A 15277-nucleotide genomic window follows, 5' to 3' on the forward strand; every position below is an offset into this window, starting at 1 on the left:
CATAGTGTTGAGTTTAGTGAATCATTCTACCGAAAAAAAAAAAAAATACCAATCGGACTTTTGGTTTTTGTAAAATTTGTGAAATACGAGCGGCTGTTTACGCGTGTTTATGCGATTACAGCGCCAACCTCAAACTCCAATTTTACTTATGACCTTGATTAAATTTGAAATTTCATCAATATAATGAGCAGAGCGCCATAGGTTTGAGATCAGTGAATCATTCTACTGAAAGAAAATGTCAATACGGTTTTTAGTTTTTTTTTTGGCATTTGAAATACTAAATACCCCGTGGCGGATTTGCGAAGCTGTAGCTCCCACCTCCCCTTAACGGAGATCCTTGGAAAGATATGGGGTGGAGGAGGCCTACCGGAGGAATGGAAGAAAGGGACAGTGACACCGATCTACAAAAAAGGGGAGAAGGGGTACTGCAGAAACTATAGAGGAATAACACTAATGGACTCAGGATACAAAATATATGCGGAACTCATAAGAGATAGGATGGAAAAGAAACTGGAAGAAGGGGGAAGACTAAGCGATACTCAAATGGGGTTCAGAAGAGGCAGAGGAACGACGGACGCGATTTACGTAGTGAGCAAGACAGTAGAGCAAGAATTAAAGAAAAAAGGGGGAAAGATATACGCCTGTTTTGCAGATATGAGAGCCGCGTTTGACAAGATTAAAAGGAAAGAAATCTGGAGAATGATAAAGAGCTTAGGAGTAAACGGAAAAATAATAGAAAGGGTAAAGGAGATCTACGACAAAACAGAATGTGAAGTGAAGATAGGCGAGAGGGGAGTTGGAAGTTTCGAGACGCAGAAAGGAATGAGACAAGGATGCCCGCTAAGTCCACTGCTATTAAATGTGTCAATGGCGGACCTGGAAGGAGAGATGAGCAAAATTCAGGAAGGAGTTATTCTAGGAAGAAAAAAAATATGGTCAATCTCATACGCGGATGATGTGGTGCTACTGGCAACAAATGCGATTGGTATGAAGCAAATGTTGAAAAGGTTTAAAAAGGTTATGGAAAGAAAGGGACTAGAGTTGAACACAGAAAAGACCAAAGTGATGATATTTAAAAACGGAGGTAGAAGAAGGAAAGAAGAGAAATTTGAGTGGAACGGATAAGAGATAGAAGTGGTGAAGAAATTCGAGTACCTGGGATACACAATGAAAGAAAATGGAAAAGAGGAGGAGCAGATAAAGAAACTGAAAGACAAGGCAATGGCGCTTTTAAGTACGGTATGGGAAATTGGGGAGGCTATATGCAAGGAAAACTGGAAGATTAGGATGAAGCTTTTCGATACACTCGTACAAAGTGTAATGGAGTATGGAGCGGAGATTTGGGGCTGGTAAAGTCATGAAGAGCTAGAAAAGGTACAGAGAAGGTATATGAAATGGGTATTAAGGCTAGAGATGACCACACCGTCGCATATTCTACACTGGGAGACGAAGAGGTTTAAGATAGAAACGAGAGCAAAAAAAAGGGCTATAAGATATGAGGGAAAACTGAGCAGGGTGAATGAAAACTCTATCCTAGGAGACTGCTGGAGGTTACTGAAGAAAGAGGAAGAAAGAGGAGGATCGAAGGGAAGAGGCAAGGACGTGAGAAGGAGCGAGCTGGAAAAATGCGGGATAGCAAAGGCAGAACACACAAGAAGGATAGAGGAACGGGAAAGAATAGAAGTGGAGATCGAAAGGATAAACAAAGATACGCAATGGCAAAAGTGGAGAGAGGAGATAAGGAACTCAAACTACGCAAGAGAAACCAGAGAACTGCTTAAAGAACAAGGAGAAACCTTGGAGCACCTAACTGACGAAGAAGGCATAGGAGAGGGTCGCTTGACATCATAACGAGGTTCAATCGAATGCATCGCCAACGGCCGAAGTTGATCGTTCAGTAGTCCGTTTCCACGTTCCAAGTTTCAAGTTAACCCCTCGGAATTCGCGCGGACGAGTCTCGGGGTGACCATTGGTCTCTACCACGGTCTTCACCATGGCACTCGCCGTGGCTTTACCGCGGTAAGCACCATGGCTCCTACTGTGGCTCTGCCATGGTAAAAAGTGGACTGAAGTTAGCCACGCATGGTCTAGGGACATTTCGAAATCATTCCGGGCTCCCGCTTGAATTCAAGTTTTTTAGATATAGAGAGTGATTATTAAGAAACGAATGGTTTTGATATCTATCTAATGCAATATTTACACTGGAGAATACAGTGAGGAGTTCCAACACGCAGAAATCCGCACAGCGAACTAAGAACCCACCGTATATTATCATACTATAAAGTATCGATTTTCGATCGAAGGTTATCGCCTCACTCAACTATTAATTCAACTATCCTGACTATTACACCAATAGTTATATAAATCGAATCTGTAAATAATTCCCTCGAAACATCCATACTTGCATCGTTGTATCGATAACTTTCAAAGCATCTTATCATGGTGCTTTGTCGTTTCGATTGATATCCCGACACAAGCCACGGTATTGCCCTTACTGTGAACGTACTGTCACACATTTTTCGATGACAAAACTATAAGGCACTTCCGTGTCGCGGTCGTGCCTAAAAAGAAAGAGGAGGAGACAGAATAGAGGCAAAAAAGGAGAAAGAAGAGCTGAAGAGATACAAGAGAAATTCAAATAGACCGCGCAAAAGCATCTAGGGGCTTTTTGTGAAAAGTCACTAGAGGCCGAAGAAGGAGAAACTAGGATAGTCGATAAGGCAGAACAGCACAAAAAGGAGGAACGGAACAGACAAGATGCGCGGAACGAGGAGGAATCCAGTTTAGCAGCACGTGGAGGCGCAGAGGTTAGAATACAGCGCATGCAGTGAAAGATAGATAGAGAGAGAGAGAGAGAGAGAGAGAGAGAGAGAGAGAGAGAGAGAGAGAGAGAGAGAGACAGACAGAGAGAGAGAGAGAGAGAGAGAGAGACAGAGAGAGAGAGAGAGAGAGAGAGAGAGAGTGATTAGATTAGATTAGATTAGATTAATTGGTTTTATTTTACGTACAATGTGTTGTACGATCAATTATATACAGCAGGAGTAGTAAGAGTACAGGCATAATAATAGTATAAGATGTCTGTTGTGGTAGATGTGTAGTGTGATGATAAGGTGAGAATGAGTTAAGCGAGAGTGTGTGAGTGTGTGCGTGTGCGTGAGTGTGAACATGATGTTCATGTGTTTTCGAGTTCGAAGAAGTGCTCTTTAGCTAGTTTCTTGAAACCTGAGATAGAAGCAGTATTACGAATGTGTGATGGTAGGTTGTTCCATAGGTATGAGGCGCTGATATGAAACGAGTTCCTCAGCGTCTCCGTCGCGAAGGTAGGAATATCCAGAGGTGTCACCTCCCCCCTAACAGGCCGGAGTGTCACGCGGAAGTCGAAGTATGCCAGTACATATGATGGTACGACTGTGTTAAACATCTTTCGTAAGAAATAAGCAGTGAAATACCTCCTGCGTCCTGCAGTGGTTAGCCACTGCAGCTCCCGCCTGTACGGGGAGATGCGCTCATCTCTTCTTACACCGTAGATGTAACGAATTCCTGTATTCACGAGCCTCTGTAGTTTTAAGTCGAGTTCCTGCGTCAGGTCACAGTATACAACAGAGCAATAGTCAATAAGGGGAAACAGGAGCGCTTGCACTAAGTGCTTGCGCAACCTGAGATTGGTACTCTTTCTGAAAAAGTAAAGCCTGTACATTAGTGAGTGAACACGCTTACACACTTGTGTAACGTGCTCCTTCCACGTAAGTTTAGAGTCGAGCACCAATCCCAGATTACGCACGGAAGATTCAAAGCTGACCTGGGCACCCCCAATGATAATATAGGTGTTAGCTGTTGAGGGTAAGTCGTTTATGTAGTAGGGAGAGCCCAGGACAATTGCTTTGGTTTTAGCAACATTAAGTTTTAACCTGTTCTGTGCAGCCCAGCCCATTATCCTCTCGGCATTAGCACTCATCTTGTTTGATAAAGAATCGAGCTCCTCAAGGTGGCATTGACTGTAAATTTGCAAGTCGTCCGCAAAGATGAGATGGGAAATATCGGCATCAAGGCAGAAACCGATGTCGTTGATGTACAATGCGAATAGCAAGGGACCCAGAACGGATCCCTGCGGGACGCCGATGTTAAGACGCCGAGGAGAAGAACGCTCACTATTGTCACCAACGACGGCCTGCTCTCTCCCAGAGAGGTAGGAGGCAAACCAGCGAATGACTTGCTTTGAGAAGCCGAAAGTGAATAGCTTTCTCAGGAGCCTGACGTGACACACAGTGTCAAACGCCTTGCTAAAGTCGAAGAGAAGGAGTAGTCTTACTTTCTTTTCGTAGAATTATCATTTTGTTATTGTAATAAACATTAAGAGAATAATTGACTTAAAATGTAATTATGCTTTGCTGACTTCAAAGCCATTTTGTAAGGTCAAAAGTGCAAAAATGCAATATCAAATGTTATGTGGAGTCCATATTTATATCCTAACTTTAGTGTTGTGAAAACATGCCAAGAGCTGTATTACTCAGAACAGTAGAACATTTTCAGCAGCGAATTGAATTGTGTATCCAACAAAATGGTGGTGTCTTTGATCACCTGCGTTGAATTTTGAGCAAAAGTGAGAGGCAAGGGGACTCACTCTAATCAAGCACCCCGAAAAGTGATAGGCAAGGGGACTCACTCTAATCAAGCACCCCAAAGGGAACACAATCCTATTACGTCCACGTCGTTGTTCCTGGGTAACGCTAAAGTTAGGATATAAATATGGACTTCACATAACATTTGATATTGCATTTTTGCACTTTTGACCTTACAAAATAGCTTTAAAGTCAGCAAAGCATAATCACATTTTAAGTCAATTATTCTCTTAATGTTTATTACAATAACAAAATGATAATTCTACGAAAAAATTGAAAGGAAAACAATCTTAGGCTGATACTTCTTATTTGACCTTGAATTGACCTTCTCAAGGTCACTAAGGCAAACTTGAAATGTCATTTCCGAAGTAATTTTTTCCGCTGCTCCGTATTCCAAGGACAAAAATAGGGGTTCCCGTTTAAAAAATACAATGACCTTCAAATGACCTTGAAAATCGAATTCAAGGTCAAAGATGTTGGTGTCATTAGATGGCTCCTTTTGCTCCCTTCAACTTTTGTCAAGGTCATCTTTCGACATCAGTAAAATAAAACCAGACAAACAGCTGTTTAGCAGATTTTTTGTTATTTGACCTTGAATTGACCTTCTCAAGGTCACCAAAGCAAACTTAAAATATCCTTTGCGACGTAATTTTTTCCGCTCTATCCGATTCCAAGGTCTAAAATAGAGGTTCCTATTTGAAAAAATCACAATTACCCTCAAATGACCTTGAAAATCGAGTTCAAGGTCATAGGTGTCGTGGTCGGATTAAAATGAAACACCCTGTATATATTAAAAAAGACAAAGTATCTAGTCTATATTTTTCACAAACTATCACACAATATGTCAACAGAAACTTTAAGAATGATATATTATGCTTTCTTCCACAGCATAATTAGCTATGGAATAGTAGCCTGGGGTGGTGCATATAGAAATAACCGTGATTTATTACAAAGTTTACAGAGAAAAATTCTCAAGATTATCAACAAAAATACTTCTAGTATACAAGATAGTCCATTAAACCTAGAGCAAGTATTTAATTTTGAATCCCTTAAAATCCATTATCAAGATCTCAAAACTCAATTCCAAATGTCTACAAGTATTACTCGAAAGAAAAGTTTAATTATACCTAAGAGCAAAAAAAGAGTCAGTGATAAAAACAGTTATAATAATGCTATTATAATTTACAATGCACTACCAAATGAGCTCAAGGAATTAGATATAAGCAAAACCGCGGCAAAACGTAAAATTAAGTATTGGATCAAAACCAATAGTTCAATTCCAGATAGTTTTAAATTGTTAAATTTGTTAAATTCTAAGAAAAGAAAATGTAATGAGTGTTTATTGTTGTTGAAATGATTTTGATAATGTAACTATCTTTAGTCGTAAGTACTAATTTTAAGTCTTTTATTCTTCTGTTATACATATACCAAGCTTGTACACAGGTAACTTAGTTTACCTCTACAAGGCTTGCTGGTATGCGTATTCTTAAGGTATACTATGTAAGCTATCATCTTGGTTTAATAAATAATAAATAATAATAAATAAGTGTTATGATGACACCAATATAAAAATAATATTTTTGCTGTAAATAAATAAAGTTCTTTTCAGGCCTGTTTTTAAATTTTTATAGCCCCAATAAAATACTTTGAGCTCATGCAGCTAGATACAACGAAGACCCGGTATTTTATTCGGCATGACGCCAGTCAGACAGCTTCTCCTTCGACACTTTTAGTCCAGGTTGAGTGTAAATGTGTCCGTGTAGTTTTTTTCATGAAAAAAGTTTAATTTTTGTTCATTCTTGCTTCAGATTGTAACAATAACATGATACGATTAAATTTTTGATTCGATATTATTTCATCGGCAAAAGGCATGGAATTGAGGATAATTATAATGAAAATTATAAAAGCCATGCGTACTGATAACAAACTGCTGATTGTGCGTGCAAAACAAATTAAAGCTAGGCAATGATTAATTTTTTTTTTGTCAAATATAATTATTTATTTCTTTAGATTCTTTTGTCGAGTTCAGATAAATACTGGTAAGTGAATAATTTTATTTTATATTTTAATAATTATGAATAACACAAACATTTAATTTTTCTTCTCTGAATATACCGCAATATAATATTAAATAGTTCAATCGCACTGCTAGCGACATCTATTGTCTGTCGATATGTACTATTCATTTTGCGCCTAGACACGCCAGATGGCGTCGTTCTACTCATTGCATTACTGCACCTGTGAAATGTGAATGCATTGAAAGTCTGCGTTATTGCTTATTTTATTTATTGCACATCAAGTATCAATATCAAACATAAATATTTTAGTAAAATATTGCTTTCATTTATCATCAATTTGGCTATAAATCTTTGATTATTGGGAAGAGGAAAAACACTACAAACAAATAATTTTATCGTTCTTTTTAGTTAACACAATACACTGCGATACATAAATATTGATATTAGATATTATTTTTCAATAAATACTTTCTATGCACCCATCAGATCATTATAAATAACTTATGAATGAGTGTACATAAAATTTTAAAATTTTAACTCGTTACTTATTTGTTCGAATTTTGATACATTGTAATCCACTTCATCCAGAAGAACTATGGAATCCCTATATAAAAAAGTCATGACCGGATGAAGTGAAGCCAAGAATGCGTCAATGTGATTGGCTCATGTAGTGCGCATGCGTCAAAAGTATCGTTAGAATTTTTTGATTTGTTTTTGATTTCTAAAATTGATTCTAATATTAAAAATGTAATATAATACTATAATACATATCAAATTATAATGTGTATTTATAATATTCTAGAGACATTCTACTCTCGAGATTATTCTATTCTCGAGACATAACCTTAAAATTTTAAAAGGAAGTTGGCGACGAAACCGCGGCAATTTTGAAATTTATATGAGCGCGAAATGAATCATATATTGTAAAGTTTGATATATTTCCGTGATAGAAAACAAATATTAAAAATATCAATCAAGTATTTATATTCCATTTAATAAGTTAATGAAATTATAGTCTACTACAGTGCGCGCAGCGCACTGCGCCAAGTCTAGTAAATATAAAAATGCTATGTCTGAAGACTTTTCGCGCGCACATTGCATTAATATTAGCCACGAACTTGCTTATGCTCATAATAATCCTTTATTATGTAATGAAGGTCGAAGTTTATCTGATTTCCCATCTATGGAGCAAACAATTATAGATATGAATATATTGCCCGAAACAAGCAACGTTCCGTTAGAGCAAATGTCAGAAATTGGTCAACGACAATATAGACAATTAAATGAACAACAAAAACAGATAGTTGATACTATTTTACAAGCTGCTGAAATTGATCATTACAGTAATAATAATTGCATATACATTAATGGCCCAAGAGGATCTGGTAAGACTTTCATTTACACTACTGTCTACAATTTATTGTCAGCCAAAAATATAAGAGTTTGCTCAATGGCATTCACAGGTATTGCTGCGACTTTACTTCCAAATGGTAGGACAGTACATTTGGTTACAAAACATTTGGTTTATCAGTTCCGTTATACACAGATTCATTGTCAAGTATTAAAATGCAGTCCAAAGAAGCTCTTTTTTTAAAAGAAACAAAAGTTTTTATTTGGGATGAAGCCCCTATGGCTCCCAAATATGCCTTAGAAACAGTCAATAGAACATTACAATCTATCATGAACAATGATTTACCTTTTGGTGGAAAAATAATTATTTTGGGTGGTGATTTTAGACAACTCATTCCTATTAAAGTTAGAGGAACAAGAAGTGAAACGCTAAGTCTTTCTATTAAATATAGCGACTTATGGAATCATTTCACAAAATATAATATTTCTACTAATATGAGACGTTGATGCAATTAATAAAAAAGTAACTAATCTTCTGGACATCAATTCAGAACACGTATATACTGGCATTGATAGTACTGAGAACTGCAATAACGGAGAATTAGATGAAATTATTTTACCGGAATATTTAAATACCTTAAATCCATCCAGTTTACCTCCATATAAATTACGCCTCCGAAAAAATTGCATCGTGATGCTCATCAGAAATATAAGTATTAATGAAGGATTGTGCAATGGTACTCGATTGCGAGTAATAGATTTTTCGAATCATTTACTGAAATGCAAAATTCTAACAGGCGATAAATCTAACAACATTGTATTTTTGAATCGAATCACATTATACTGTGAAAATGAATATCCTTTCTCTTTTAAAACAAGACAATTTCCAATAAAGTTAGCTTTTGCAATGACAATTAATAAATCACAAGGCCAAACATTTCAAAGAAATGTCATCGACCTTCGTAGAGATGTTTTTAATAATGGTCAATTATATGTAGCAATGTCTAGAGTGCGATCATGGGACTCACTTAAAATTTACTTAGGTGATCATCGTAGAGAAAACTTACAAGAACTTTGTTTATAAAGAATTATATTTGTAAAATATAATTTCTGGTAAAGATTATAGAAAAAAAAAACATTTTTTTTATTTTATACGCCATAATCTATAATATTCAAAAATAGTTACTAATTGAATTATTTTGGCTATTTATTTAAGTGATGTCTATTTGTCATATAGATCATAATGTCGCGCGCGCGTAGCGCGCTAACTGTCACTAATGTAATATGACTAGCAAGAAATTTTAGTAAAAATTAATCATTACCAAGAGTGTGTAGTATTACAACATGTGTATTGAAAAAGTTCTTGTTTCTAGCATATTTTTTACATGGAGAAAGTGATAAATGTTTATGCTTTGTTGTCAAGGTTTTAGGTAATTAGAATTTTGACTTTTAATAGTTGTGAGAGATTTTGAGACCGATACCTGTTTTTCCATTTTTGCATTTATTCTCATTCAAAAACTAACAGGTCTAGAGAGCTCATATTTTGCATATAGATTTTTTTTGTGATTGTGAAAAGATATTTAAAGTTGAATCGACCTTAACTGAAAAACTTCTGATTTCGACTCCGACACTGATGTGAATGCAAACTCATGCTATACGACTAAATAATTACCATGGGTGTTTTGGTCGAACACAAAAGTATTTCAGTTAACGTTGATTCAACTTTAAATATCTTTCCACAACCACAAAATAAATCTATATGCGAAATATGAGCTTTCTAGACCTGTTAGTTTTCGAATGAGAAAAAATGCAAAAATGGAGAAACAGGTACTGGTCTCAAAATCTCTCACAACTGTTAAAAGTCAAAATTCTAATTAATGCCTTGACAAAAAACCTAAAATACTTATCACTTTCTTCATGTAAAAATATACTGGAAACCAGAAATACAATGTGCTAGAGATGGTAGTTTCTGTGTAACTGTCAGCAAAATTTGATACGCTAAATTAAAAAATTCATATGGACCTCGATGTGAAAATATGAATGAAAACAGTCATAATCATGTAGGTTACATGTTTTCTAGGTAGCATAGTAAGTATCTGTGTAAAATTTCAGTTGTATAGCTTTTCTATAATGCAAATAAATGGCATTTTAATGGTAGACAAACCCACTGACTCTTTACTGAACTTTTCTTCAAATTCACTATTCAAACCAATGATGACGACATTGAACATTATTAATATATTTATTAAAAAATAGTTTTGAGGGATTTAGTAACATGTTACATGCTTATAAAATATTAGCAGACGTTAGCGTGCCGCCCAACACTTATGGTAGATTTTCTACCAGTGTTATTAGACAGGGTGTTATAAGGGTTAAAATGAAAGGAGAAGTATACGTCTGGAACGAGGAAGAGGGAAGGATTAGAAAGGCGAGAGCAGAGGTGAGAAGGGATGTAGAAGAGGAGAGAGTCTTGAGAAGGAAGGAGCATTGAAGTTTGAAAATATAACTAATAAACAAACTGTATACTATTAGTAGCTATGTTTATACGTAAAGGAAATGTAAATATTGTATATACTGAAGGTATAATCAATTAACTTCTAATAATCATAATATTTAAAAAAATTTTTGTTTAAATCAAATTATTAAAAAATAAAAATGTTGTAGCTCACAGTCAGTGTTTTGGCGTTATCACCTGGATGGTAAAAACGTATTGGCCCTCATTATGTGAATTTTATAAATTTTATTAATTTAAAACAACTTTGAAAAAATTATTGGAGGTTAAAAATTTTTGATGATTATCATCAGCATTTTTTCTTATATAAACGCATATTTCTAACTATCAGCTTAAATAAAAATATTAAGCTGATATCACCTGATAATCAACTGACGTTTTGGCATGATTATCAGCAGATTATCAGCTAATAATCAGTTGATTGTCATCTGCTTTTTTTCAGTAAGGTATTGGAGTATTTTCAGTAAAGGAGATTTTTTGTCGTGGAATTGATGAAAAATTGTATGGTAAGAGATAAGGTGAAAAATAATTCGCCATGTTAAGCAATTGGAATGCCCCTTAGCGGGAAAAGCTAGAAACTTTGAAACGTACCCCAAAACTAGCTCAAACCAAAGCGCGCAAAGGATGTATTTATGGTACCTATGCATGGAGGGTGCACAGTTTAGAAAAAATTACCTTTCTATTATTAGTTAGTGAGTTAATAAGTTACATAGGTGATGGTGTAAGGTGTTACGTGGAAGGAGAAAATGTTTCAATTTATTTTAAAATCATTTAATGTATTGTGGCATAACCTCCCAAAGTTCTAATGAAACAAGAATTATGGGTTTGTGTCTAAAGTCTTCAAACATCTTTGGAAAACCCCACGTATTACAGTGCTCCATTACATCTATAAATAACAGAAAGCAAATTAATTGCTTATGTTCTTGTAAAGCAGGAAAATCATTAAGATGCAAGCATTGCGTAGCTTTGTTACTGTACTTAACAAGGTAAAATTTATTTTAGTTAGTCAAGTTAAAGTTACACTTTAACTTAAAATATTGTTGTTCAGAACATATTTAACAAATATTGAGCTGGCTACGTGTACGGATGTTGCACAGAAATGGGGTAAATTGAAAGTAGAGGCACAGCCCTGTTGAAAATAATTACGTCATTGACTGACGTCATTTAAAGCTACAGATTGGAACCTTTTATGACGTCATTATTTTCAACAGGTTGTACTTCTAAATACTTATACTCTTAAATACTTCAAAATTGATAAAATAGTTGCCTATATAGGTGCTACCATCCGGATGGTAGTATGGAAAATACGGCAAACAAAATTATTGACATGCATGATAATACGCAAAACATCAAACGCGCCTAACCTTTTTACTTTGGTTAAGTTTTTTTTTAGAGATTCTATGTCTTTTTGAGCGAACTTATTGAAGTACCTATAAAACTTGTTCTAAAAATAAAATACATAATGATGGGGTTCAGGTAGTACATACTGGGCTTTTTATTACGGGAATATCGATATATCTTCTGCATTGTATCTAGGTGCATGAGGTTGCCGATAATAGTCTTGGTGATACGCTCCATAGCTTTTGGTTCCTAGAATCAGTTTTTACACTTAGACAATGAAAGCTACGGAGAGCCCTACCTCGATCGCGACATTGTCGACCACATGTACCTGGACAGTAAACATAACTAATTTGAACATTTTTGCACTATGTAGTACGGTGCGCTGCCTGACTTTGTTATCGGTCACCCAAGACCGCATTCATGGCTGATATTAATACATAAAATTAATAAAAAGGCGCAAAAGAAAGAAATTACTTATACATTGTTAGGGTTGAACCTGTTAAAAATAAGCGACTGTCTACGGCACTGTTGTCAGTCAACGGTAGACGGTGCAAAGTTTGTGCAAAGCACGAGAGCTTTTTGTATCGTTGACCATTGACGGTGCTGTCCCCAAGACAGTCCCTAAAATTAAACCTTTTTTATTCCATCATGGCTTATTATGATCTACTGCTCTTGAACAAATTGATAGCTAGCATAACTAATATAAATGACTTGTCAGATATTTTTACAGCAAGGGCTATAAATTAGAATTTAAGAATTGTAATTTATCGCACTATTTATCACAATGACACATCACACAAGAACCAAATTTTTTACTTAACGGTGCTTAGAATACCTCAATTATGGAAATCTTATTCTATCCATGTCAAAAAATTAAACGTTCTTTCATTGAAATGCTGAAAATTATTTTAGCTACACAGCTTTGCTGAATGGGATATTGTGCCATATTATGTTTGTAATTATATTTGTACAGGACATTTACATAATTTTTACTGATACACTAGTGTATCAAAGTACATCCTGTCTTGCACTGACATGCTTGCATAATAATGTCCTGCCATATCAATTCAACAATGCTTATTATAAAAATAATTACATTTTTGTAAGTTAAGCTAATAATAAATTTTTGTTGGATTTTGTTTTTAAACATTTTATCCTATACCATAATTATTAAATTATTATTCACGAATAACATTTTTCATAACAAAATAATATACAAAACAACAATACCTTTCCAGCCTGAATATTTTCTTTTTGAACTTTTTTGCCAGAATCTCGTTTAGTATTTTGACCTGAAAAGGTTATTAATAAGTTAGTTTATTTGTACATTTGTACATATAAATAAACTAATATTGAATTATTATTAGATTACTTTATTACACTCACTTAAAACTACGATAGGAGCTGCACCTGAGCTAAACATTTTGCACTACTTTTATACTTTACGAATTATACAAAACGAATTCGATAATTTTTTTGTATTGTTTCGATACAAATTAATGAATTGAATTTGGTACGCACGCTATTTTAATTCATACATCATCATACATAAGTATATTATTCTATTTTATATTTGCTTTTAAATTACTTCCTTATATAGACACGACGCTAACGACGAACAGTAAAATGAGCACGTGCAGACTATCACCATGGAGTATAAGCAACGAAGATGAACCTTAATAGAAGCACAAAATTTAATCATAAAGCCACAATCACATCCTAAAAAGTGACTAGAAAGAGTAACGATTCACGAACCAGCACTAGCGCTAGTATGCTTGTCGGCCGTGGGGGTCTCGACCACGGACCACCACAATATGGCGAGCGCGCCGCGTTGTTTATTTTAAAATAACTTAAGCACTTGCCAATTCTGCCACCAGATGTGCCACTTTTGCAGTCTGGTGCCACGCTTGCAGTGCGGGTTGGCGAGGGGATCCCTCTCAGTAATAATATATAAAGAAGCTATAGTACCCCGTAAAAAAGATCAACGTTGTATTATAATTCAACTTTTAATTATGTTTAATATATATATATATATATATATATATATATATATATATATATATATATATATATATATATATATATATATATATATATATATATATATATAATTGTCAGGATAAATAAACACACACACAGTCTAATCAACTTTTCATTAACCTTTAGAATAATAAATTTATTTTAAAATAATCCAAAATTAAATATAATAATAATAAGTTCGCAGCAAGCTGCCTAAAACAAGAATTATGCTTTTTCCCGATTCGAACTTAACGACGCCATGCGTCCACACTGCTCGGCAGTCAAACGTATTCTTCCTCTCGCAGCAGCACGCCTAGAGCAACTAACATGCCTACTATTCTTATAGCGCCATCTTTTAGATTTAAGTGAAACTAAATATATATATGTGTATTCTAATTTATGAACTATAACAATCGGCCATCCGAAACGTATGTTTGGCCCCAAACATTTACAAAATCATTAAATATAATAATAAAATAATTATACAATATAATCCCTTAAATAAGTCGGCGTTTTTCGTACACGTTTAGGTCTTTCAACCAATTCAAAGTTTTTACCAACAATACTATTATCTAAAGTGTTTTTGTTTACATTTTCTGTTTGATTGTCTACATTATCGGGCGTATCTATAATATTATTTTCTAAATCAAGATTATTATCATTACAATCGTTATTATATTCAATATCATTATCACTATTTTCTCCATCGTCACATAAATCATCAGAATGAATACTTTCAGAATTTTTCCAAATTTTTAATTGAGATACATTTGCAGTAGTTTCATAGCCACGATCTCCATAGTCGTTTAGTTTCTTAACTCTATATATATCATTAGGGTAAACTTCTGTAATAACTAAAGGTTCTCCATAAGGATTTTGAAGCTTAGTCGACTCCCCTGAAGCAATCGCATTTCTTTTCATAAATACTATATCGCCAATATTATATTTAACATTCTTATACCTATTTTTATCGTAATAATTTTTATATTTAGCTTGTTCAGCTATGATTCTGTCACGCAGTTTACATTGAATTTCGTTAGGCGGAGTGTAAGTTTCACAATGTTTTGTTAAATCTCTCAAATTACCATCATTAAATCTAGGTAAATATCCTAATAACGCTCTATATGGCTCTATACCAGTTGCAGTACTAATTGTGGAATTAATATTTCGTTCAACTATTGCTACATCGCGATCCCAATTATAATTTAAATTATTATGTTCACTAATTCTTAAAGCTGGTATTAATGTTTGATTCATTCTTTCAATTAGACCGTTTGCTTGTGGGTGTCTACTAGAATTAAGACTATGTTTAATTCCATGTCTTAAACAAAACTCTCGAAATAAATGTGATGTAAAACATGTACCGCGATCAGATACGATTCTATCCGGTGCTCCAAATCTATTTACAAATTCCTCCA

The 15277-nt window shown here is 34.7% G+C and overlaps 3 protein-coding genes across 3 annotated transcripts in view; 1 reads left to right on the forward strand and 2 right to left on the reverse strand.

The window, feature by feature from the left end:
• The window catches only part of Cctgamma (T-complex protein 1 subunit gamma), a 92041-nt gene extending 78591 nt beyond the window's left edge, over positions 1 to 13450 (reverse strand). The window contains 2 exon segments of the mRNA NM_001190930.1: positions 13071 to 13132; positions 13227 to 13450. Of these exon segments, the coding sequence (NP_001177859.1) occupies positions 13071 to 13132; positions 13227 to 13263 (99 nt within the window). The 5' untranslated portion in view covers positions 13264 to 13450.
• Positions 6598 to 9100, forward strand: LOC100678310. The gene is made up of 2 exons (XM_003427808.5): positions 6598 to 8022; positions 8101 to 9100. The coding sequence occupies exons 1-2, from the start codon at positions 7707 to 7709 to the stop codon at positions 8229 to 8231; spliced, it is 447 nt and encodes a 148-aa protein (XP_003427856.3). The 5' UTR covers positions 6598 to 7706; the 3' UTR covers positions 8232 to 9100.
• Positions 11255 to 12993, reverse strand: LOC116417395. Its single transcript, XM_031930204.1, has 4 exons — positions 12337 to 12993; positions 12169 to 12264; positions 11987 to 12089; positions 11255 to 11385 (listed from the first exon to the last, which is right to left on the reverse strand). The coding sequence occupies exons 2-4, from the start codon at positions 12256 to 12258 to the stop codon at positions 11267 to 11269; spliced, it is 312 nt and encodes a 103-aa protein (XP_031786064.1). The 5' UTR covers positions 12259 to 12264; positions 12337 to 12993; the 3' UTR covers positions 11255 to 11266.
• Positions 13451 to 15277: the final 1827 nt, after the last annotated feature.

The sequence above is a fragment of the Nasonia vitripennis genome, assembly GCF_009193385.2.
Source record: "Nasonia vitripennis strain AsymCx chromosome 4 unlocalized genomic scaffold, Nvit_psr_1.1 chr4_random0010, whole genome shotgun sequence".
NCBI lineage: Eukaryota > Metazoa > Arthropoda > Insecta > Hymenoptera > Pteromalidae > Nasonia > Nasonia vitripennis.